At 37.2% G+C, this 23,509-nt stretch overlaps 1 protein-coding gene across 4 annotated transcripts in view; it reads left to right on the top strand.

Moving 5' to 3' along the window:
* The window catches only part of LOC105678940 (neuronal acetylcholine receptor subunit alpha-7-like), a 187,121-nt gene that overhangs the window by 100,320 nt on the left and 63,292 nt on the right, over positions 1 to 23,509 (top strand). For 3 of the 4 annotated variants that reach the window (XM_012378670.2, XM_012378668.2, XM_067350930.1), the window contains one exon: positions 22,613 to 22,657. The exons of the other annotated variant lie outside the window; for it this stretch is intronic. Coding sequence is in view for 1 of the 3 variants with exons in the window: in XM_012378668.2 (XP_012234091.1) it covers positions 22,613 to 22,657 (45 nt within the window). In the remaining 2 variants the exon portion in view is untranslated. The remainder of the gene's footprint in view (positions 1 to 22,612; positions 22,658 to 23,509) is intronic. 4 annotated transcript variants of the gene reach the window in all.

The following is a 23,509-nucleotide window of genomic DNA, read 5'->3' as shown; positions in this document are numbered from 1 at the left end:
TTGTTCTCTTTTATATTTCCGCACGTAAATCTATCTTTAATATTATATATTTGTCTGTAGTCTCTAATATCTCGGTTGGAAATTGAATTACACATTTTGTCGAGTTAAATTCGCGTGCATGAACATATTCTATGTCTGGCGCTAATCGCGCTGCTCAAATCAACTGTGTAAGAGTGTATGCCAGGCGTAACAGACACATTCGAAGTTGCGGCAACGCCTCCACTGCGCGTTATACGTCGCGAAATTTTGGATTGTTTCCGATCGTAACAGCTAGTTTATGGTTTCCTCTGCCGGTGTTTGAGTGCAGAACGACATCCGATATTTTGTGTCGTTTGCAGGAATTGTAAGCTGCTAATCAGAATTTTATCGTTAACTCGCGACCGGTACTAATGCGTCCAGTTGCACGTTTCATTAAACTATTAATTGGCCTGTAACAATGGACTATTACGTTTATCCGACCACGCGGGAACGATCAAATCGATTTTGTCGATAGCACCGACCAATATTCTGTTATGTTGCCTATACTACAAATCTGTGGATTTACATCGAAGGAATTAATTATGTACACTAAGTCGCGCTACGTGTATGAGTAAGCATTATATTGCAATTATATGAATACATCTTCACATTTAATACTTTGCTTAAATAAGTTCGGAATATAATCTCTTTTCACATCATAATTCAATAAAAATTATTCCTGCATCTGTTCAAATATGATTGGAAATAAATGGGCGAACGGAGATGAAATAGGCGGCACAAATAAAACCATGTTATTTCTCTTCTTCCGTTTCGTTAGATTAATTATAAATTCATGTCATATTTGAAGACCAAGATTTGTGTCCGTTCAATGTTGACACAACGCTTACGATGTGCTAAGTGCTATTTTCCCGACGCTTATTCGCGCGTTTTTTTTTTCCTAACCGCAAATTTTTAATCTCGCTACCATAAATATCGGGGAATGTAGCTCCGAACACATTTATTATTTCTGATCTAAACGAGAACCGATGCGCTACGTTAACTGGCGTGTTTGCACCGGGTGATACTGATTTTCCGCGGGATTCGAAACCGGTGCAGTTTTAATCTCGAAATTGCGGATGTCGCATCGTTCCTCGATAAAACCTCACCGTGCGAGAGATCGATTAACCACGTAGCACGAATTAGCTCTTGTCAGGAAAATTTTTCATCCGATATTTCTTTGATTTTTATGCCTTTCATTGACGAAAAAGAAAATTTTTATCACTTTTACTACGATTTATAAATTTAAAATTAATCAATAATAATATGACATTTAAATTATAGAAATATATTAGATGGTTATTATATACGTTGTTTATACGGCAACATAAATAAAATACGCATGATCATTATTCATATTAATAACACGATTTATTATTTATTATACATGTATTGTACATGTATTTATATAAATTCTTATAAATTAGAGCGCGTGTGATATAACATTAAAATTATGAGATAAAAGAGTATAATTTTATATTCTTTAATATATCAAGCTATATATCAGTAACATGATATAAAGAATATTTTGCGAACTTGCGTTCTCGAATTTATTCAATTTTTATTACCTCTGTCACAGTATAGCGTTCATTCTGTTTAATCGCTCTCTTTTTCAACTTCTATACTTTCCATCAACAAGAATTTCTCTTTTCGGGAGACGCGAATGTAGTTTGCATATTTTACAGTTACAAAACAGGTGGATTGTTTATGGACATTCGGTAGTTATCGAATTACCTTGATACGTCGATATGGGGCCGAAACGTTGCAAAGGGAATTGCAGTATCGGAATATTATCGATCGCCATATCTAGTCGCTTGTAATCGAATTTGAGTATTGCGTTTGTAGCTGAGAAATCAGCTCGACGAGAACATGGTTCTCTGAATGAGCGCTCATAATAAACGGACGCTTTTTGCATCGGCTATACAAGCGCGGATGAAGAGAACTAGTGTTTAATTGCGTTGTAATAATAATGATGGGATGATTTAATTCTCCGCGATCTCCAAATAAAATCGAAACAGAGGGTTGCATTGGATTACATAAATCAGACGCAAACGCGTGGATAGGAAAATAAATGCCGATTGACCGCATTTCGCGCATATTTGCTTATAAATTATTTGCTTCATTGTTGGGTTTTTGATTATTAGCTATTTGAATTTTTTGCAGATTGTATTATTAGAACAAAAAATTGTCAGTAAGAAATCCCACGAGTGCATATGATAATCAAACCGATAGCTCTTTATACTTTAATCGACTTAGTATGTTATCAATCGCGCGATAACACGTTTGCCGTCGTTTCTATCGTCGTGATTGAAATTTTTAATCTGCCACTTAACATTGTCCGGTACTTTCCGTCTTCAGTCACACGTTAGCACGCCCTTATACAACGTACTTCAAGCGTATCAGTGATCAACAACGTGGACGTGTTTCCTTTCGGCTTGGACGTGGCGGCAACCCTCATATACTACGTTGCACCGACGTGCGCACAACCACTCCTGCCTATCCCGCCGCTGGCTCGCGCGATCGAACCGGAATTGAAACCCTACCCCTTTTATACCACGGAAGAGAGAACCGCCATCACTCCGCGAACCAATCGGCGTGTGGCTCTTTTCAACTCCAAAGCAAATAAAAAGCTCGCGGACAGAGGGCGGATAAGGTGAGGCAAGGGAAAGGAAATAAAGAAAAAAATAAAATATTGAAAAAGGAGTTTTCCTCAGCAATTTACTCCGTTGAGAATTTTCCGCGAGTGTCATGGCACTCTTATGTAAATATCGGCCTTCTCGTGGCGAAAAGATCGGGATGAAAAGTAGAGTGAGCCTAAATATTTGACGAAGTCTACGAAAATAACGTTGAACGGCAAAATTATTGAAATCGCTACTATGCGCAGTCTGTAAATTTTGCGGCTACGCAAAAATTCATAGTAGAAAACTTTGAGTCATATATTTTGACAGAGTATTATAGACTGAATATTAGAAATTAAGAAGGAATTTAAGTGCCAAGAAAGAGAGAGAGAGAGAGAGAGAGAGAGAGAGAGAGAATTATACTTTGATAAACAAACCTCCGTCTTCTTTTCGCGATTCTTTTCATCATTGCAATTATGATGCTTTTCTTACGGATTAGGAGGCCATTAAGCTAAGTAATAAAACTGCGCGGAGCACCGTGGAACGTGCGGTAGAATTAGATTTTTGCTTAAGTTGCTCGTTATATTCGCAGCATACGCCGTATTGCTCCGTTAGATAAAGTAAATGGTGTTTACATAGCGGTACATTTACAAGTTCCTGTAAGCGGATCATGTAATTTAAACGATTTTCCGCGCGAGCGAAAAAAAAAACAGTCGAAAAAAACACCGACTATTAATGACCTAATAAATGTAAAATGGTAATCATGCTCAGCATTATATACAGCGTATGGTAAACTATATTTATCGCTCACTTACGGTTTTAAGTGTGAAAAAAGAGCTCGATTTTATTTTACATTTTATGTTGCGTTACCATTGACGTAATGACCAACTATTTTTATATAAATTTATTGGCGGCAAAACTGATTATTTTCAAGAAATATTTGGAAATGTTTCAATAATTTTTAAATGTTTTAAATATATTTGGTGTTATAATAATTTTCTATAGTGTATAAAAAATTGCCAAAGAAACGAGCTATATCAATAATGCTGAAATTTATATATTGAGAAAATTTTTTACGCAATTTACTTATTTTTAAATTATCATTGAACAGAGCTTTAAGATTTGTGCATTATCCGTTGTGATACTTCTGCAAATGCCTTAATTACACTAATAGTTACAAAAGTGTAACGCTAGTTCTGCAATTGTTGCAACCACTTATCACTTACCACTATCTTGTATAAAAGACCGAGCGATTTTACACGGCAAATTGCATTTTGCATACTTTAGCAGGTTACTGTCTGATTGTAGCCACTGGTTAGCTATTACCTTCGCGCGTTATTTACTTTCTTCAGTGTGATGCTGCCGCCAGTACAGCAAATGCAATTAGTAGCTTCGCCGGGAAACTCATTTTGGAACAGGATCTGCGCGTAGCTAAGCTTACACGGTCTTATTACGCGGCTTATTTCGTTGGGAATTATGCAGGCAGAATGCAGTCTCGAACGTAGACGCGAAGAAAATTACATCGGCGCAAAAGGTGCAAAATTAAGGAGCTGGAAAGTTAGCGCTTTGCGTCTTCCGCCCTCTTCCACGCGAACACGTGCCAACTTTGAATCTATTAGACATAATGAGTCAAGCTGAGTGTATTTCAAAGTGATAATACGCGAAAGAGAGATAATGCTTATGAGACGAATATAGAAAATTTGTTATATAATCTCTATAAGAGGGGAACAAGTAATTAAGTCACACAAGATCTATGATGCGATCTATGCATTTTAATTGGATTTCTGAAACTTGCGTTACGCGCAACTTCTGCGATAATCGGCTCGAGTGAAGTAACCCTATTGCGCGTGGAAAATCCGCGCATATTCGCCGAATGGGACAATTTGCTTATGCGATAATTAGCGTGGAAAAGGCGGCGAATCCCCACGGGTTGGAAAGTAAAGGCACTTTACAAATTACACCGTTTTGGAAGATGGAAGCGCGTATTTTTACGAGCCTGGGGTTTTTTCCATTGTACATACGCGGTTAAAACGCGCGGTAATTTCCGAGAAAATAAATGAAGAGTATAAAATTGCCCGGGATACGAGCGGTGAGCGTGAGAGCTGATCTAACATTCGACTATTTATCTCTCTGAAAAGGAGGATATTGTGAAAGAAAATAAAGTACATTATTTTTTCGGATTCTTCAGGATAAAAAAAGAGGACAAACAAAAATTATGTTTGTCACGATTTTTAAACTAAACATCGTTTAGCGAGAAACAGCAAAGTGACAGTAAAGTATATGATTTTTATTCTGCTTGTTGCTTTTATTTTACGTAACATTGTATATGAATGTTATAAGATACAGCTCGGCCATATTTGTTTCATAGATTTTTGAATTAAATTCTACATTATAAATTCTCGTAATCAGCGATTTAAATAAAACTTATAAATTTTTCATTCCAAACTCATTAATTTTGTAAATTAAAATAGTTAAGAAAGTTATTCTATAATTCCTTAGAACTATACGCCATTCTTTCCGTCTCAGGCGTCAGAAAGTCTTGGCCTATCTTCGTACAGCACGTACGAGTGCTTAGAATCGCAAACTTTTAATTAGCGTCCCGAAGCGAGTCCAAGAACAAGGAAACTGCGGGAAAGGGCAGGAAGACTGCGGATAGAAAAACTTCCTTGCTCCCTTAACAGAAATCACGCTCACGGCTCTTTCGCGGCGTGAGAAATTCTCTTCTTTCCTTCCATTATCTAACTTTTTTTTTTTCATAAACAACCACGTTATAATGTGGCGCATCCCACCGCATGTCTGCAAACGATGTTTCCGCATCGCCTCATTTCGCAAAAGTTAGCACGACACCGCAAAGGAGTTAGAAAATACTCCGTTTAACGGAAATAATTTTATGGTTTGCGCGAGTTACGATGGAATATATATGTACGCTGCTTTTAGGAAAATATGTCGACTGCATTAAAAAGATTTTATTTAGAATGTAAACTTTATGGCTGGAAAGTCGAAAAATCGTGGAAATGATGGTGGGAAGTTAGAATAAATGTTTGCTTATTATGGGAAATGTAATTGGAATATTAAAATGCTGCTCAGGTTGGTAATAAAATGTAATTGGCAAGTTTTATGACTTTTGCGCAGAGGAGAAACTTATTGCAGAGAATATCATCTGATAAAACTTTATGTTGTACGGGATGCTTACGTAAGCAGGATACTTGGTTAACTGTCTGATTGTTCGATGAAGAGCAATTCGCTGATGGATATTTCGGCTTCAGCATAACAAACGGGTTGCCAGAAGTTATCCGGCTTAGCTGATGCACCTATCTGAATTTGCGGACGTCGCGGAGGCGGCGACATTGATTGACGTATAGTTTTCGCTTCCGTTAAGTTAGGAAGTCTATTAATGCAGAAACCTAAGACACGATGTAGCGTGATGAGATGCAAATCAATTTGAATTCAATTTTTCATTCAATTTAGTATTTAATAAATGCCGATATTGTAATTTCTTAACATTGAAATTTAAATTTAAAATTAATCATAAAATTTAAATTCTAGGAGAATATAGTTTATTTGAAATTAATTCTAAAATAGTTTTTATTGTTTTTTTTTTTTTTAAGTTTTAGTCACTTATAACTTGAGTGCTATCACTATTACTGCATCTTTACGATCCAGAGGATCGTACATAAGTCTCTACTAGTGTTAAAAAGATGAAGTGGCCGTTCTATCTCTCTATTCCCGTTTACGATGAATTTACACCGTTGCGTTTACTTAGCATTATTAAATCGTACTACGCGACTTTGAGCAGCACGATTTATATTAATGGCGGTTGTGCGGTTACGAAAGCGCCTTAAAGTCTTCTTAGGGAAGCATTCAAGCCCCTCTGCGCGATAGCATTGCGGGAGCGTAAGCGGAATTTACTTCGTCTCTGAGACTGAACTTGGACGTCGAGCCGGGCGAAGCCGCCGGGTGGTCTCTCTCTCGTGTCTAACCGGAAGTTACACTTGTTCTCGGCCGACGGTCGCGTTCGCGCTTGCCACCCTCGCCCTTACGCGTTCTTATTCCTGTTGGGAGGCCGTCTCTTCCACCTATACGGTTTTGTTTCGCACCTGTAGAGTTTTAGTCATTCTCAGTCGTGACATGTCTAGTCGTGTTCTTTACCGGATCTGACATTGTGACAGAATGCGTAAAATAATGAATTCTTTTTCAAAAATTTTCTTTTTGAAAGATTTATTTTCTGTAACAGAGTGTATCATTTCTCTGTAGATGGAAACTATTATAGGAAATTGAAACGAAATTCGTCATTTGTATTAAACTTCCAACACTTTTTACGATAAAATAGAGAAAAAGAGAAAAAATGGGTACTTTTTTATACTTTTATGCTTTTTATATTTTGTGTGAAAAGTTTTTCTTATCTTGGAAAAATTTGAAAAATTGTTTCTTTTTTATAATTTTCAATGATTCTCATTTCTAAGTAGTTATTTTTTATAATTTTTTTAAATACCCCAGAAATTTCTAATTTTAATGTTTATTGAAAGTCCTTTTTATCCAATCTATTTTTCTCTGTTATTTTCTATCATAAAGCTATTAACTGTTTTAATCGCAATATTCATTTGGTGCTATTTTATATACTACTTTATCTATTTAAATGACTTTCCAATAGCTCGTTAATGCTCCTTCAAATATAAATAATTTTAAATCAAATTTGGCTGTTGTACTGATAAGGTCTTGCCAATTTTGGTAACATAGATCAAATTTGTTTGCGGTTTTCTGCATCACTTTTGACATTATCAAATAATTTGCATATAGGGCAGTATGAATTCCGTGATATTTTATACAGAGACACCGTAACGCAATTGAAAAAATAAGAATCCCTGTTTTTGCAACTTAAATATAGTTTATAATATATATTTTCGTATTTTTAAAAATCAAAGTTTTATCGTGACAGCGCGGTCTAATAATCGTTGAAGTGACAACGATTTGATCGCCACTTCGGAGTAAAACATTCGCGGCACGAATGCTCTCACGGAACTGCCGAGAGAGATCCAAGTTTTAAAGCGCGTAAGCGCGCCTCTTCGTTCCGCGTGCCTTGAGTGGCCAAGAGGTGAATGTTAATTTTTGCTCCACCGAAGTTTACCGGCGCGGGGCGAACGAAATTGCCGTAGCAATTTCCCCGGGGCGACGTAAAAGTCTTGTGACATCGCCAGGAGTTCGGGACATTCTTTTCTGCTCGCGCCGCGGAATGTAAAACGTGTCGAATCCCGAACGGCGCAATAACATTGTCCCGTGTGGCATATCAAATTTTGGTGTCGTCGACGAGATTCTCTTCGACGGTTGATTCGAGTATAACTATTTCCAATGTAGCTCTATAGTTTTCGGATGTTTTTGCAAATCTCATCCTGCGGTTATAATTCCATTCTGGGTTTTCAATTCTGACAAAAATATTTTCATGAAAATATCCAAATGTCAAATTATCGCACGAATTTGATTGTTTGTATATTTGATTGTTTGTTGCTATAATTAAGTAACATAAAACCGCGCGTATATAAATCATTTTATAAACTGCTACCTCTAATAAAGCTTATTTGAGGACTGTTTTTCAAGGAACACCAGACGTCTTAAGCATATAATTTTAAAAGTAATGCTTGATGCATTTCTTTTGCTTTGAACGGCCAATATTTTACGTAGATAGCGTTTTCGAGCATTCCGCAAGATTAACCTCACGAGTTTAAATCAAACGAATGCTCTTGAATTACATCTTCGGCGAAGCGCATTTCCAGATCCGCGAATAATTTTTATTTTTTCGACGAGCAACTACGGGATTGGTCGAGAATTCACGACTAAGCTCAGTTGAAGCGAAATATACAAAACATCTTATCATTTTACAGACGAAATATTAAAAATAAATTGTAAGCTGAAAGTTACAAATTTATGTCATTTATGTTACATAATTGCAAGGGTTAGTTCTTGCAAATTTTGTGTGCGTTTGTTCTTTATAATATTCGTTGCAAATGTAATAAAAATTTGCACATTCACAGTCTATGTAAATATTCAAAGCAATTGCAGATTATGTTTCTTGCGTAAAAAATGTTACAATGCGTAGTTACAAAGAAAGTGATTTTAGTAATACATATTGATATACATATAATATGTTATCAATTATTTAATAGTAATGTTTTGTTCAATTTGATAAAACATTACTAAATAAATTATTGCGTAGAAATTTACATTATTTGTAAAAAATTGACAAATCTTAAAGCAACGTTTTGTGTCTAGTGAATATGCTATATTGATAAGGAGATAAAGAAATGATAATTTTATAGTACACAAGAGAAAACTATTTGAGAAAAGTTGTGTTTTAAATATTATGGATTAATATTTTAATATTTTAAAGTTAAATATCGTATACCTAGAATTATTTTATCGGGATGCGTCTGTTTTTTCAATAACTATTGTATATGTTAAAATTTACATGTTAAAATAAGATTTTACTCTTTGTTTCCACACACGTGTTGAGATCCGTCGAGACGTACACGTGGAAAACCAGACGCTGAGAATTTAATGAACGACGTGACTATTATTCGAGCGGTATTATAGACATTTATGATATCGCGTTCAATAGCGCAGGCAGTTAATATTGTCGCTACATTTTCTAAAGAGACACGTAGTGAGGAATTAAAACAGGCATCGAGAGGTCGGCTTTTCCAGCCGCTAAATTTCGCGATTTTCGAGTTGCGTAACGTGATATTAAAAAATGTCCAAGCCGAAGGTTTATCTCTTTCTCTCTCTCTCTCTCCCTCTCTTTTGTGCGTTCTCGAGCGTTGAAAGGCGTGTAATCCTGGCATTTACATGAAAATCGTGTGGATCTCCGTCGGCACGATTCCATCGTCGCGATAAATAATACGTGCGAAAGACGAAAAGGAGACTAGCTCTGGTTTATTCCGCTCAAAAATCGCGCCATTTTTATGCCGAGCGTAGAGGAGAAAACGCGCGCGCGTACAGCTCGTGAATGGAGTATGCTTGCTTTCTCTCCCGTCGAGCGGAATTGCTGGATTTGCCGAGTCTCAGTTAAAGCAGACTGATGAAAGGCGCAACATGGACGCGCTTTTGTTCCTCTTTCGTGCGTCGCTTTAGCCACTTTGGCTGCGAAAGCATTCCAAAAACATTACGTATATATCGCGTCGGAATTTTGGAATTAAAAGCAAATTAGTGCAAATGACAAAGTTAATATATGCAGTGCTGTGGGTTCTGCTATTGAATGTACTGAAAATCCTCTGAAGCTGCGCTACGATTGCGTTATTACAAGGTAGCAAAATGTGTCATTTGCTTAGGTGAAATCAGTCACACGTGCCGCAATCGTTTAGAACAGTAGTAGCGCAGTTTTAATAGAACGGGAAAACCAGTGCGATATTAAAAAAAAAAAAATAATTAAATCCATGCTGGATGTTAAATTAACGGTTATCGATGCACCCGCGCGCTCGTTTCGCGCTAAAACGCGACCGATCGTGAAACCGCAATACAATGTTCGCGACGGCCGTTTATTGATACGCAACTGACACGATGCTCGCATGCACCTAGTGATATCCGGTCTCAGTATCGCGCGAGACCGACGGAATTAATCCGTCTGTCGGATGTCGCGCTTAATTCCCGCCGGGGGTACTTCGACGTCTGCGTCTGGAACGTCTACAAACCTGATTGAATCAGAACACGTTGCTCGCGACGCCAATTTCGACGGCAGTTAAGAGTGCGTCTTGATTTCCGCTCGAAACTTCGCTTGATCGGCATGTAGCACGTTAACGTCGTGTCTTGACGACGTTAGGCGTGAAATTAACAGAATCTGACGCGAGTTTGATCTACAATCATGATCTCTTGTATTTGCATACATTATTAGCGCGGTAATTAACTTTCGTCAGAACTATATTTTTCTTGTGTCAGTAAATTTTAAATAAATAATTTTTATGCGATTTTGCGCGGTTTGTCGTTCACAAAGGCAGTGAGGCAACCCTGCACAATCGAGAAGCCAAGGGTAAGATTTAGTGACCTACGTCACGGCAAAAGTCGGTTACAATACTTCACGTCCGAATCCCCAAATTAATTAGCGACTTGCGTTCTTTTCGGGCTGCTCGAGTTTCCTCCGCGGTGGTGGTAGTCTGAATAATCGAGTGGCCAACTTTGCCCGGCGCTAATTTAGATCTCGCTGGTGGCGCGACCCCCGTGTGACGGAATCCTCGGCATTATTCCGATCGGTGATAGAGTCTCTCATCGGCGAAAGTTACGGCGAAGTTTCCCCGCCGGTGCCGATTAAAAAGCGTACTCCGCCGAGAACACAATGGAGTGGTCCTGCCGGTTCGCCGATCGCCGGCAAATAAGATTAATCGGCGACTGCGGGTGCCGAGGGAGGAACGAAATATCGGGGCCGATTAATTACTGGAAAAGTTCGCACCCTCTACGTTCCTCTCGCTTCGATATCCGAAATAGCCCTCCGCTTTAATAGATTGTGTACGTACGCGAAAGGAATTTGCTCCGATATTCCGTTCTGCCGAAATCTCTTGGTTTCCCCCGATTTTTTTTTTCGACCAACTTGCCTTAATTGGACCGCGTTGTGCTTACTCGCGCCGTGCGCGAACTCGCCACCGGGATTTACATTCGATACGTTCCGCGGTAGATTGAATTTACTCTCGAAATGAATAAAATTCAGAAATCTAGGGACGTGGAAAATTCCACGTCCGTCGTTTGTCGGAGAAGGTTACTGGAGTGTAGTCAATATTGCACTACCGGGCATTGCGGTTGAAGTGCCTACGTAACTTAAACATTTCTTAAATTTTATAAATTTAAACTGTGAACACGACCAAAGAAATTCCAGACAAATGTGATTATAAATTCGGAGCATGTCCACCGACCGGAGAATAATGTCCACATTTTGCCGACATTTTCGATTTTAATTATGCAAACGAGTGACTCGGTAGTCACTTTCTAAACATTCTTGTTCTCGTTCTTCGGGTAGGCACTGAAAATGACTGTGTATTGCACAAACGATAGCTTCTCTGCCGAAAAAGCCGTTGTTAATAGTACTTTTTCATGGACCACACGCTATTACGAGGCGCTTTTTTGGCGTTTAGAGCGTCGGAAGAAACTAAGAGAACGGAAATAAACTCTTTGTGATGACACTGCCCAAAAGAACTTTGAGTTTTTTCCTTTTAATAGAAAATACTATTACCGCGAAAATACATTGCCACGCTGTACCATTAGCAGTGGTTTTCTTGGAAATTACTATCAAAATGACCGTCCTTCGGAGCTATCTGATTCTTAACTGCTAGCAAGATAATATCGAGCGTTAAAATGCTAAATAATTAAAATTGGAAACGAAAGAGCTGATTTTGTATTATCTTTTGTTTTTCGACGTGGCTGTTGATCTGTATTAAAATGCTAAATAATTAAAATTGGAAACGAAAGAGTTGATTTTGCATTATCTTTTGTTTTTCGAATGGCTGTTGATCTGCTGTTAAAACGTCAGTAAACAGTTAATTCTTGCATGTTTAATTCCCGATATTATGATGGCACAAATACAATAACGTCCTACATCTATTTATATTTTAGTCGTGATATCACGCCCCACCAACGCTGCACGATTATGTCCAATATCTAATTACTTTCCAACGCCGTCTATGCGCGTATATGTATATGTATATTGGATTGCTGAGAGCGAGGATTTATTTCACGCAAATATCGCATAACACCGCATTACGGCGACATCGATTTGTACATTGTTTTAATTAATGATCCGGTCATGGTCTTACTGTATTAATTAACGGCTGTACTTTTAAGCCATATTCATCGACGACCTAATTCCGCGGAAAACCCCAAACTTTTTTTTCTCATACTCAGCCGAACTAAGCCGTCGAAGCTTTCGCCAGAAGTTAGTGGCAGATAAGAAACCTTCTTCCGGCAGACATGATAAATTGCAGGACCGACCTGCCAAGTTACCATCGTGATAGGATTAAATAAGAAAGGGCAGCAGCGGTGTAAGTCGGCGAGCATCGCGCCGCACGCAAGAAGAGATGAGGATACGAAGGCGAAAGTGGCGTAATGCAATATTTTTACCGTTCTAACTTACGACTCTCATAACGTAATAAAATGCATTATTCGTCATATGCATCGCTGCCCGCATTATTTCTGAGTATAATAACATACCGAAACAAAAACTTTCCGTCGTACTTTGCTGCGTTTTTCAATATTAAATGGAAAAATATAAATTATTTTATAGCGTATTTTTCTTCATTTATATTACTTACATTTTTAATCTTTTATATGTGATATTAAACATATTGAAATTATTCTTTTATTCAGGTGATATTGATGAATTAATGAGTTTTTTTCTTTATTTATTATCGGGAGCGATGCTTAATAAACTTGGACTTTTTGATAGACGTAAAAATGGCGGTTGCTGTCAAGGAACGCCGCGTCCATTTGAGAATTTTATTATCTATAAGAGTGATTCTTAGTAATAAAATTTTAAAGTGTACGTCTAGTATGTCTATCTGACGAATATTCTATCTATATATCTGCTGTTTCTCGTCTGAATCAATTTTGCTTGAAAGAGAGAGAAGAAAATTGTATTTTCTGTCACTTTACTATATACTTATTTAATTTGACTTTTCAGTAATTAACAAATGAATGAACTTTCCACTTCTTGAGAGCTATTATCAATATTACAATTCTTTGATACAAAGCGATAGTCTGACATTTTTTATCTTTTTGAAATATATTTTTTACCTTTTGAAAAAAGTTTTCGATATATTAAACTTCTGAGATAATTATATGATCGATGATTTTCTGTACATATATGTCTAAAAACGTGTACAAAACAAAAAAGTTTTGACAACTTGAAATAACAAAACTCGTCGTACCTTGCAAGATTGCAGTGATTCTTTACAAACGTTTATTTGACATTTTTCGCAGTCATTCCTTTTGGATGACATTTATTAAAATTTTTGTAGACGGAATGATCCTCAATATATGCTCACTTGATATCAAATTAAAATTGGAAAAAGGAAACCCTCGTATCTCTTGTCGGTTGTTCTATTGGACGTTTTAGCAATCAACGGTTGACCTTTCGAATGTAATGAAAGCCGCTTGGTCTACCCTGCAAGTCCTCCAATAAAACGTTACTCTTGTGCGGAAGTATCGTTTATCGAAAAAATGGAATGTTTCGAGAGCATATCGCCCACTTATACGGGAGGCCTAAAAAAAACACGTTTACAATAATAGCAGCATTCTATCCTCGAGGGTGCTTGAAATATGCTTTTTTTTTACCTGTGTTTGCGCTAATTTATTACACTCTCGATATATCGATAATTAGATTGGCCGATTACAAAAGAATTTGCTGTAGATTATTTAACAGATAATATTTGGGCGATTAGAATGAAAACTTTATAATTAATAAGGAAAATTTAAGTAGATATTGCGCGTTGCTGCCGACGCATTACATCTTATTTTGAGATTGTTTGGCAACTACCGATTGCTATGAATTATATTAAGAGATAGCGATAGAAACACAATGCCTTATCTGGTCGAAGCAACGCGCTTGTTTTGCAAGCGACGCGTTACTGCCCACTCAGCGTTTAATCGCGTGTTTGTGTGCATGATGTATGGTGTATAATGAGCTGCGACTGCATATTCGTAATCAGACCGCGGAATTTTGTCCCTTTCTCGATTTATTCTTTTGTTTTGTCTACTAGAATTAATCTACTGGAATAAATTATTATTTGTAATAAACATACGCTGAACTTCAATACATATTGCATACTGCGATTAATTATCATAAGAAAGTGCTGCATAATATTTGAATGAGAGTAAATTATTACATACATTAACATTTTTATAAAGAGATGAAATTTTCAAAATTTTTAATATTTGAACGATAATTGTTCAATTCACTTTTTCACTTCTTCAACTTTTCCGAATTAATTTTTCGAATTAGCGAAAATGTAGTACGGGATGTAGTACGGGATGTTGGACACACCCAGTACACATATTTCTATTTCATTCATCTAATCTTTTTGCCGTCATATTTATTCGCAACACATGCTATCAAAGATCTGTTGGGCGTTTCCGATCAGTCCGTTTAACTCGATGCATCCGATTCGATTGCATTGTTACAACAATCGACAGCTGACCTTTTCGCCGCAATGGAGGTCACCACGAGAGCCCGCGATTCCGCTCGAATCATAGCTGCGACGCAAATTGGCCACGTGACATTATGGCATTCCCCAAATGACTGTAACACGTTACAGCATTGCTCTCAGCCGTTGCATACATGCACACATAGCATCGCCTGTTCTGCCCCCTTCGCCTACGCGTCTCGATCTGCCGAACAATGCGCTCAGGTCAACGATGAGCTTTCGGGGAACGCTTTCCATGCGTCATACTCGGGGAGATGCGCGTTCACCAGCATGTCCCGCAAGTTTTTCGCCCGTGATGCGATATACGCGCGTATGCATCCTGCAATCTAGGAAATGCGAGTGTCAATTGCATCAATGCGACGTGATATTCCTCTCCGTGTGGTTAGGATAATTGAATATTTGAATAGAATAGTGATATATTATATTACACGATTATTTCAGTTCGCGCTAACTCTCTCAACGAGTTTGCATTCCAAGATGATTTGAATTATTCATTCTTTGTTTCTGAATAACTTTTACATAATAGCATGGAAACTATTGGATTAGTTAATTTTGAAATTTGAATTGCCGTCGGCTATAAATATTTCTGCGAAAATGGAGGACGATAATAATTGTTATTGGACGTAAAATATTTTGCATTTGTCAGAAAAGAAATAACAGAAGTAAAGATTTTGTTAACTGTTACAATTGAAGAAATTTTTTCTAAATTTCTAACATTTGTGTACATCTGCGAAACAAGATATATCTTCATCATTTCAGTCGACGGCACAAATAGTCTTCATACAGCTACATTGCATACATACCTGCGTCTCCCAAAATTACGAAATCCCAGCCACCTATCTATCCGTCTTCCGTCGACGTTACAAATGAGTTGCGGGATTCGCGCGTAAATTCCCAGAAACAATCTCCATGATGGGGAATTTAATGCGCCAGCTAATGCAGCCGCTCGATTTGTTTGAACTTTTCGAGGAGTACGTATCTCGGGGTGGAGAAACTGCGCGTTCGGTCCCGGCGAATAGTTTGGGGGGTGCTGCGGGAGATATGCAGCGGAATGATATCCCCGGAGACGATTTCGTTACACCGTATCTACATCCGGCTGTAGTATAACCGGGTGATGCGCCGTCGCGGCGAAGGATAAATTTGCGATTCATGTTCCCGCTGGAGTAGCCGAGAATTCGAGCACGCAAATTCCTCGCGGAGTCCTCCGGAAGGTTTCTCAGTCGCAACACCTATTGATTTGGAAATAGCTCGGGATTCTGTTCGCGCGCCTCGGTATTTTAAAGTTTAACTATCGTGCATTGAATGCATCGACTTACCTCTAACATCGAAGTGGTTGTGTTCCATTCTATCAAATACAACTGTACTTGGCAGTATAAATACAAACATTTGATCGGATACAAACTGTTAGTAAAGGTAGAAATTAACAAATGTTACATTGATGAGAAATATGTATCAGTATTGTCCAGTATTAACTACAGCAATTAAAACAATCTTTTTTCTCTATCTACAATCTTGATTAAAGGAGTTTTATGCTAGTTGCTAAATCAAAGTGGTCAGCAAAATTTGTAAATAAAGTTTTGCATGTCAATTTTTTTTTCGACCAAGTTTATTTACGGGATTTCCTGAGAGTTGCGTAAACTTACATAATCTTACGTAATTTTATTTCGAGATAAAATCTAGAAAAAGAAATCTTTTATCAGGGTTTATTAATTAACGAATGTAATATTTTATATATATATGGTGAAATATTTGCTACTTCTTATTTACATTAATTTAATTTTGGAAAGTCTGTAGAACAAATTTTCATAAATCAGGATTCAACTTTGTTTGTATGAAACTGTATAAATATCCCATTGCGGAACTTTATCCGGTGAAATACAATATCCTGCTATGTTCCATGTTACGTAAATGTCCGTCATAACTTGTTTGTTTTTAAGTCTTTTTGTAAAAGGATTTTATTGAAATGGTTTGTGGTTTTTCGTGGTTTCTTTCCTCGCTAAGAGGCAAAGGGTTCAAATTTATGACTATAAATGTTGAAAACTCCTTGTCTTCGACGTTTATATATTGAAAAGCAATGTGGAATTGTGCTGTGTAAGTCGTCTTAGCAGCCTCTTTAATATTTCACTGCCGTTAGAGCGATCGTTAATATTTCTGGTACACTTGGTTTAAAACCGCCGACCCGAAAAGAATAGCATCTTTCAGCGACTTGCTCATGGTAATTTTATTAATTCAACTATATATATGTCTTGTTCCTTTTCGACGCGGCCATCAAATATCCTCGATCGCGCATTCGAGGTAACATTTCTGATTCATCATGATGATAGTATTTTCTTTGACTATTTCGTTACTTGATACGTCTACAATCACTGACTAAAATCGACATCTATGTCGAAGTATCGATATTGGATCTGTCGAGGAAGAGAGAATTTCCCTTCAACCATTTCATCAGCCAAAAACGATTACACTCGCTGATTGGAATCAAAATCTCTGTGATTACGTTTCAACCATGACAGTCTTATCTTTCACTCTCATTCAAATCCATATCGATTAATGACTTATTGATCTGAACAAAGGCATTTTGTGTGAAATTTAACGTTGAACACGAAAATCAGAAAAACTTGATACATAGGTATATCATCGTAACTTGAGTTGCCATTACATATTTACGTTAAATCGTAAGCGAGTTAAAACATTATTGATTAGGATACTCAGGTTCGTCGAGTCCGAAGCAAATTATGCTCCATTTCGCGGTAACTCTATTTACGTCCCCAGGAATACTTTACGTCGCGCTAAGTACGTTAAATTCCGTGAGCATTTTCGCTGGCAATTCCTTGAATGGAAATTCACATAATTGCAGTTATTTTCGTATAAGCCAATCTAACTTTACAGTAACGTATATATTTCTGTTACTCTCTCCGTGATCCAACTTCGGCAACTTCGCGGAACATTTAACTTTGAAATTTCAATATGTGCCAGTGCACGTTGAATATTGTTCTTTGTCATCAATATACGGCCCATACATGTGTGATTGTGCAATAGAACGATTCGTGAAACGTGAAACAGAAATGTGCGCTTTTTAATTTTGAAGCTGCGCTTCAATTCACTCTCTTTTTGTTATAACGTTTGTCTACGATTTCGTTGTATTTCTTTGTAAAAAAAGGCGCGGAAAAAGCTCGAAAAAAATTCTATAAAGCTGCATAGATACCTTGAAATTAGTTTTCGTCTGAAGCTTTTGAGCACTTTGATCCGCTATCGCTCTGCAGAACGCCAATCAAAGTATCATCATTGATCCGATTGCGGCTCCGTGAATTTCTTACATAAAGAATAATAATCGAGGTCAAGGTGGTCTTAGTGCATCATTGGGCAAGTTAGCTCGGCGCACGTGTCGAGTGGAGATACCGGGCCCTCCCTTATAGACGCAATCGGGCTTGTGTGCGGTTGATTGAAGTGACCGCAATAGTCTGCGGCGGTGTTCAGTTTGTCGGAGCGGGTTCTCTGAACATTCTCTTTGGTCGCATAAAATCTGTACAATCGCGGCTAAGCCATATCGCAGGCGGGTCCTGAAACGACCCTCGGCATAGTTTCCTAATCAGTATCCGGAATACCTGCAACGCTTGCGTATCTGCATCTGTATGCGGTCGTGAAAGCGCTATCTACTATACATGTATTAAGTGCAAGCTACCGTGTTCAATTAATCGAAATAAATTCTGAGTTTCTGATTATAATATTTAAATATTGTAATCAGTAGCTGATAAATGTACTATAATTAATGTTCATTTGGGTTTTTATTTTTAACAGCATATGGTCTCACTATATTTGATAGCGGAAATGAACATGAGCTAATGATCGTTTTCTGGTGACGAGCCATTCATTATGCGCACTCGCCCGACTTTCTTCGGAGTAGTCTAGTCGCGTTTTGCACGAAGCGAAGTTGCGAAAGATAAACGAGATTCTCCGCCGGTCTGTTTTTTGGCATTCGAACAATCTTAGTGGGCCGTTACGGTGCGGTGAGACATTTTTTCTCTGCCTTTCTCGTTCTCATTTAGTTATGTGGTGGACGACAGCTTGTTAAACCTTCAAGTATTTGCCCCGGGCTACTCGAAAATTCCGTTGGTGGATTCGATGCTCAGAAAAACAGAGTACCTTGGAACAGGTCCAGGCGATATCGCGCTGCGAGATTCGACAGTCGACGAGAAAAACGAAGTGCCGTTACTTTTGGCGCGGAATGAAAATTTCTCCGGATCGAAGATTTGATTACCGTTATAGTGCGCGAAGCGGAGTAGAACCTTTATTTAATTTCTTGTTCTCTGTATTTACGTTTCTTCTGTTTTAACTGCAATTTTAAGTTATTTCAATTTTATTCTATCAAATATTATTTTAATCCGCACATATGATTTAGGACTATACAAATTTAAAGCTAAAAATTAAAATTGAAAAGTTTCAATGAATAGTAGATTTTACTTGGATTAGATTTTACACTGAAGATGAGTTAACTGTGCAAATGCGTAAGAAACATTGTCAATTTAAAAATAACTCCAGTATGAGTTCAGAGATTTGATTATATTTCTCGCTCAATCCTGCAGTTAAATTAGCGACAGTGTTAAAAGATGAGACGCGGCTGTCTGAAACGTGCGCGACTATGGTCCCATTAGCTTACAAGGACCAGTGGGTCCTTGGAGAACACGGTCGGCAATGAAAAGTTCCAGCGAGACGTTAAATTATGCAAGGGAATGCGGCGAAGTAATGACCGCGTGGATTAACCTCGACCTTAGACGAGGCTTTGAGCGGTGGTTTTTGAAAAGGGCGAGGTTAAACGATAAGATCCAATTATCGAGGAACAGTTTATCTCGCGGACGGACGAAAGGATAAGTCGGCGGGAAACTCAGAGCTCACTTTTCTCCACGAAATGGACCGGGAGGCTCCGAAAACGAACGCCGCAGGGCGAAGAAAGCCGATTGTTAACTTCGTTGATGTATGACAAGTTTAGAAAATCGCCGAGCTATCGGGGCGCAAGTAATTATAGGATTGCCGGCGATAAGCGCGAATAGAATGGCGTCTGTATCTCGTATCAATTCCTAAGGAGTTAAGTAAAGGACACTTTTATGGACGTGCTTTATTTTACGCTATTGGGCGCAATCAAGTGCGATAACGTTCAGATATCCCGCATTACTTTACATTACAAAGAAGAAAAACATTCCGCATCGTATAATCGAGAATTCAGTATCTAAAAAAATAATAATTATTATTAAAAATTTTATTTTAGTAAATTAGATTTTACTTATTATTATATTGTACTAAAATTTCAGATAAATTTTAATAGTTTTTTGATTTTCATAAAGTTGCAAAATACTTGTTGATTAATTTTTCCAACGTCGAACGATCTGAAAATCTTTCTTTATTGGTGCGATGCCATTCTTCGTAGTACAACTTGATATATTATTTCCTTGTTCCTACCCTCCTTCTTCGCGCGCTTTCCGGATACAAGGATCGATATCCATGTCTCGTATCGCCATACGTTTCGAGGATATATCGAAGCTCATCTTCGTGGATGCAGGCCTCCCATGAGACACGGGAATGCAGCTTCTCGGGAGGTGAGCATTCCTCGTGCAAGACGCGCTCGTAATCAGGATAAGAACGCGGTTTGAACACGGGAAACCCGAAAGCCAATGCCTTACGTGACGAGGCTAACAATGCGCAATGCGAACGAGCGAAACCGGAAATTTCGTACACGACGGCAGTAAAAATAGCGGCAATATAGCGAACTGAGCGTTATATTGGGGACAGTCTCATTTTGTACGTCAAGAAGTCGCGTTGCATACACTCACTCGTCGCATATGCGCCGTATTTGTCCTCGGAATGTTTCTCTCGACATGCGGATACGATATAAAACAACGCTTCTTTCGAAGATACACTATTTCTTGTTTTCTACATTTTCTCTAAGTTTTTATATACCTTATTTTTCATAAACTCGTGTGTTTCCATTCTCTATTTGCAACATAATGCTGCTGTATGATATCATTTTATGTATAATATTATAAAATATTATGAAAAATCTGTCGTAACTGTAACTTGCAAATATTAAAAATTATACGTATTACATCAAAATCTTACTTTTAAAAACTCTGTTTATTATTACATTAAAACTTTGGATAATTAAACAGTTTAATTTTAGCAATTTTTTATATTACAAATTTACTGCATAATTGTAGTGGATTTCTTAAATCAAAAAGGATTTTATTCGTTTATCTATAACATTATAGATAATGTATAATTATATCTTTTTTTATTTGTAACAACGAATTTGTAACAACTATATAGAGTTCCATGTAAAGGTTTTTAAGGGGAATATTTTTTATACAGTTTTTTACTTTCAATATTTGATCTAAAATACATTTTGTTGTAACGAATTCATACATATAGCACATTATAACGAGAAAAATCATAATTACAACATGTATCTATATGCATTTATTAATAAAATCTTTTTATTTATGTGTTGTATTTTCAAAGGCATATTGAATTTTTCGAATTCGTTAGTTGACTATTTTTTTTAACGGATTGTGATGTAATTCGATTTGTCGTTTAGTCTCCAGTAACGAATGGCTTGAAACAATCTACGTTTTTATAAGAGTTACTGGCTTTAATTGGTACGCGAAAACTGATAAAGGCCAACACACAGAATATTCTCTAGGATCACTCTAGCCTTGTTATAGTGTTAATTATTGAAAAATATTGCACTGACGCACTTCTGAAGAAATTCTAAAAAAAGAACAAATGTTGGTTTTGTGAAAACGAGATTTTAATAGAAATATATTTGACGACTTAAGAAGTTTTATAAGTGAATAATTTCTACGATAAAAAGACAATTTATTAAATAGTACATAACACACACAATACATTTTATTAATTATTTTGTTAAACGAACGCTTTTATGACATTGTATAAAGTTTAAAAAAAATATATTACTGGCAACATTTTAACGAGAATGTCTTTTCTTCTCTCTTTTAACATAATATAAATTTATGGCTGAAAAAATTCGAAAAATTCCAAAAGAAAGAATATCATATTTATCGCGCTCATGTATAATATCATGTAATTTATAGTGTTGCACGGACATTTTTTGCCATCTAATCCCGCATCATTCATAAAAAGAAACTTGCACGTTTGCTCTCGGGAATTTATTGCAGTAAATTTATAATTGTCGCGAAAATATGCGCAAATAATTTACTCCGCTAACAACGTACAATTGATTAAATAACACGCTGTGTGTGTGCCATTATTATGCAACCTGCAAACACTCTGAGCAATGAAGGTCCTTTGTCTTCACGAGCCTTGTTAAATGCACATGCGCTCTTCCACAGCAATTTTTAATTGCGATATGAAACTGCATAATGAGTTACGAAGCCGCTTCTAGCACGTTAATTCGTTTTGCGTTGGACAAATTTCAAAAATACGCCTGTGTCTATTTTTAAAATAGAAACCTTATGTATTTATATAACATTAACTCACACAAATATATTAAATTTAATTTACTTTTCAGAGTTTTAGATATTTATTTACAGAATGACTTACTTTTATATATACTTTACTCATTCCGTTTACAATTTCTTTGAGAAATTGATTCTCTCAATCAGTATCAAATATTACATTCTGTAAATTATGAATGACCATACATATGCAGTTATTCTTAATAATTATCAATTTTTTGTTTGTGAGCAAATTTTGTTTGAACAATAAAAAAAAAACACTTTGCATATTAAAACAAATGCAATCCTTCAATGCAATATTAATGTTTAATCATTTTTGCAGGACGAGAAGAACCAGTTGCTCATCACGAATCTTTGGCTAAAATTGGTAAGTCTCTAATTTTCTTGAAATTTTCGCAGAAAATAAAACGAGTTGCGACGTCGCCGTGATTGATCGCTGCCAATTACACGAACGACGCGAGATTCGTCGAGGTTACCTCGGTCATTTTTTAAAAGATCTTTACTGTTCCATTAATCGAGCGACAATCCCGTTCGATCTACAATTGTTCCGAGTGTATTTAAGAGTGATCCACTCTGTGTTACACATCGCCCCGATTTTACCCGGCGTCCCAAATCGTTCTCGCGGAATAGTCGCGTCATGTAAATCAAGCAGTTACCGTTCGCGCTGTTGTGCAAAAACGCGGGGAACAAAAATATCGTCATAAACTGCACGTGACGTACTCTAGTTACATTACATTTTATCGTACGCTCTGTTTATCACTCAGCTTATCACTACGTTTTCGTCGTAAAACCGTTTTGACGTATAACGACTATTTTTTTGTCAACAATAGTTTGCAACCGATTATACGAACAGCATTTCTCGTTGTTTCCGCACGTTGTCGCATTTGCGATTTCATCATCGAATTGATAGATTTCAAGATGTACGATATAAAAGTGACGGGTTTCCCCCTGGCGGGGTCGAATTTTTATCGGGATCCGAACTATTAATAGGGTCACCGCAACAGGTTACTTTCACGGAGCTTCGGAAGGCGAAGGCATACTTTTATTAGGACTACGACAGAATTTCTTTTTCCTTCGAAAGAGCTGCTTCCGATTCGTTCGAAAGCGCTTGTCGCTGCTCATTTTTCGCGGCTTATGGAACGGCTTTGGGTCGATTCCGCGCGAGCTCACGAAAGCTTTGCGATGACCCAAATTCGAGCATTGACGATTCTACCGAGCG

The sequence above is a fragment of the Linepithema humile genome, chromosome 3 (genome assembly GCF_040581485.1).
Source record: "Linepithema humile isolate Giens D197 chromosome 3, Lhum_UNIL_v1.0, whole genome shotgun sequence".
Lineage (NCBI taxonomy): Eukaryota > Metazoa > Arthropoda > Insecta > Hymenoptera > Formicidae > Linepithema > Linepithema humile.
The sequence above is the reverse complement of the archived record's forward strand: the minus strand, read 5'-3'. Positions and strand labels throughout refer to the sequence as shown.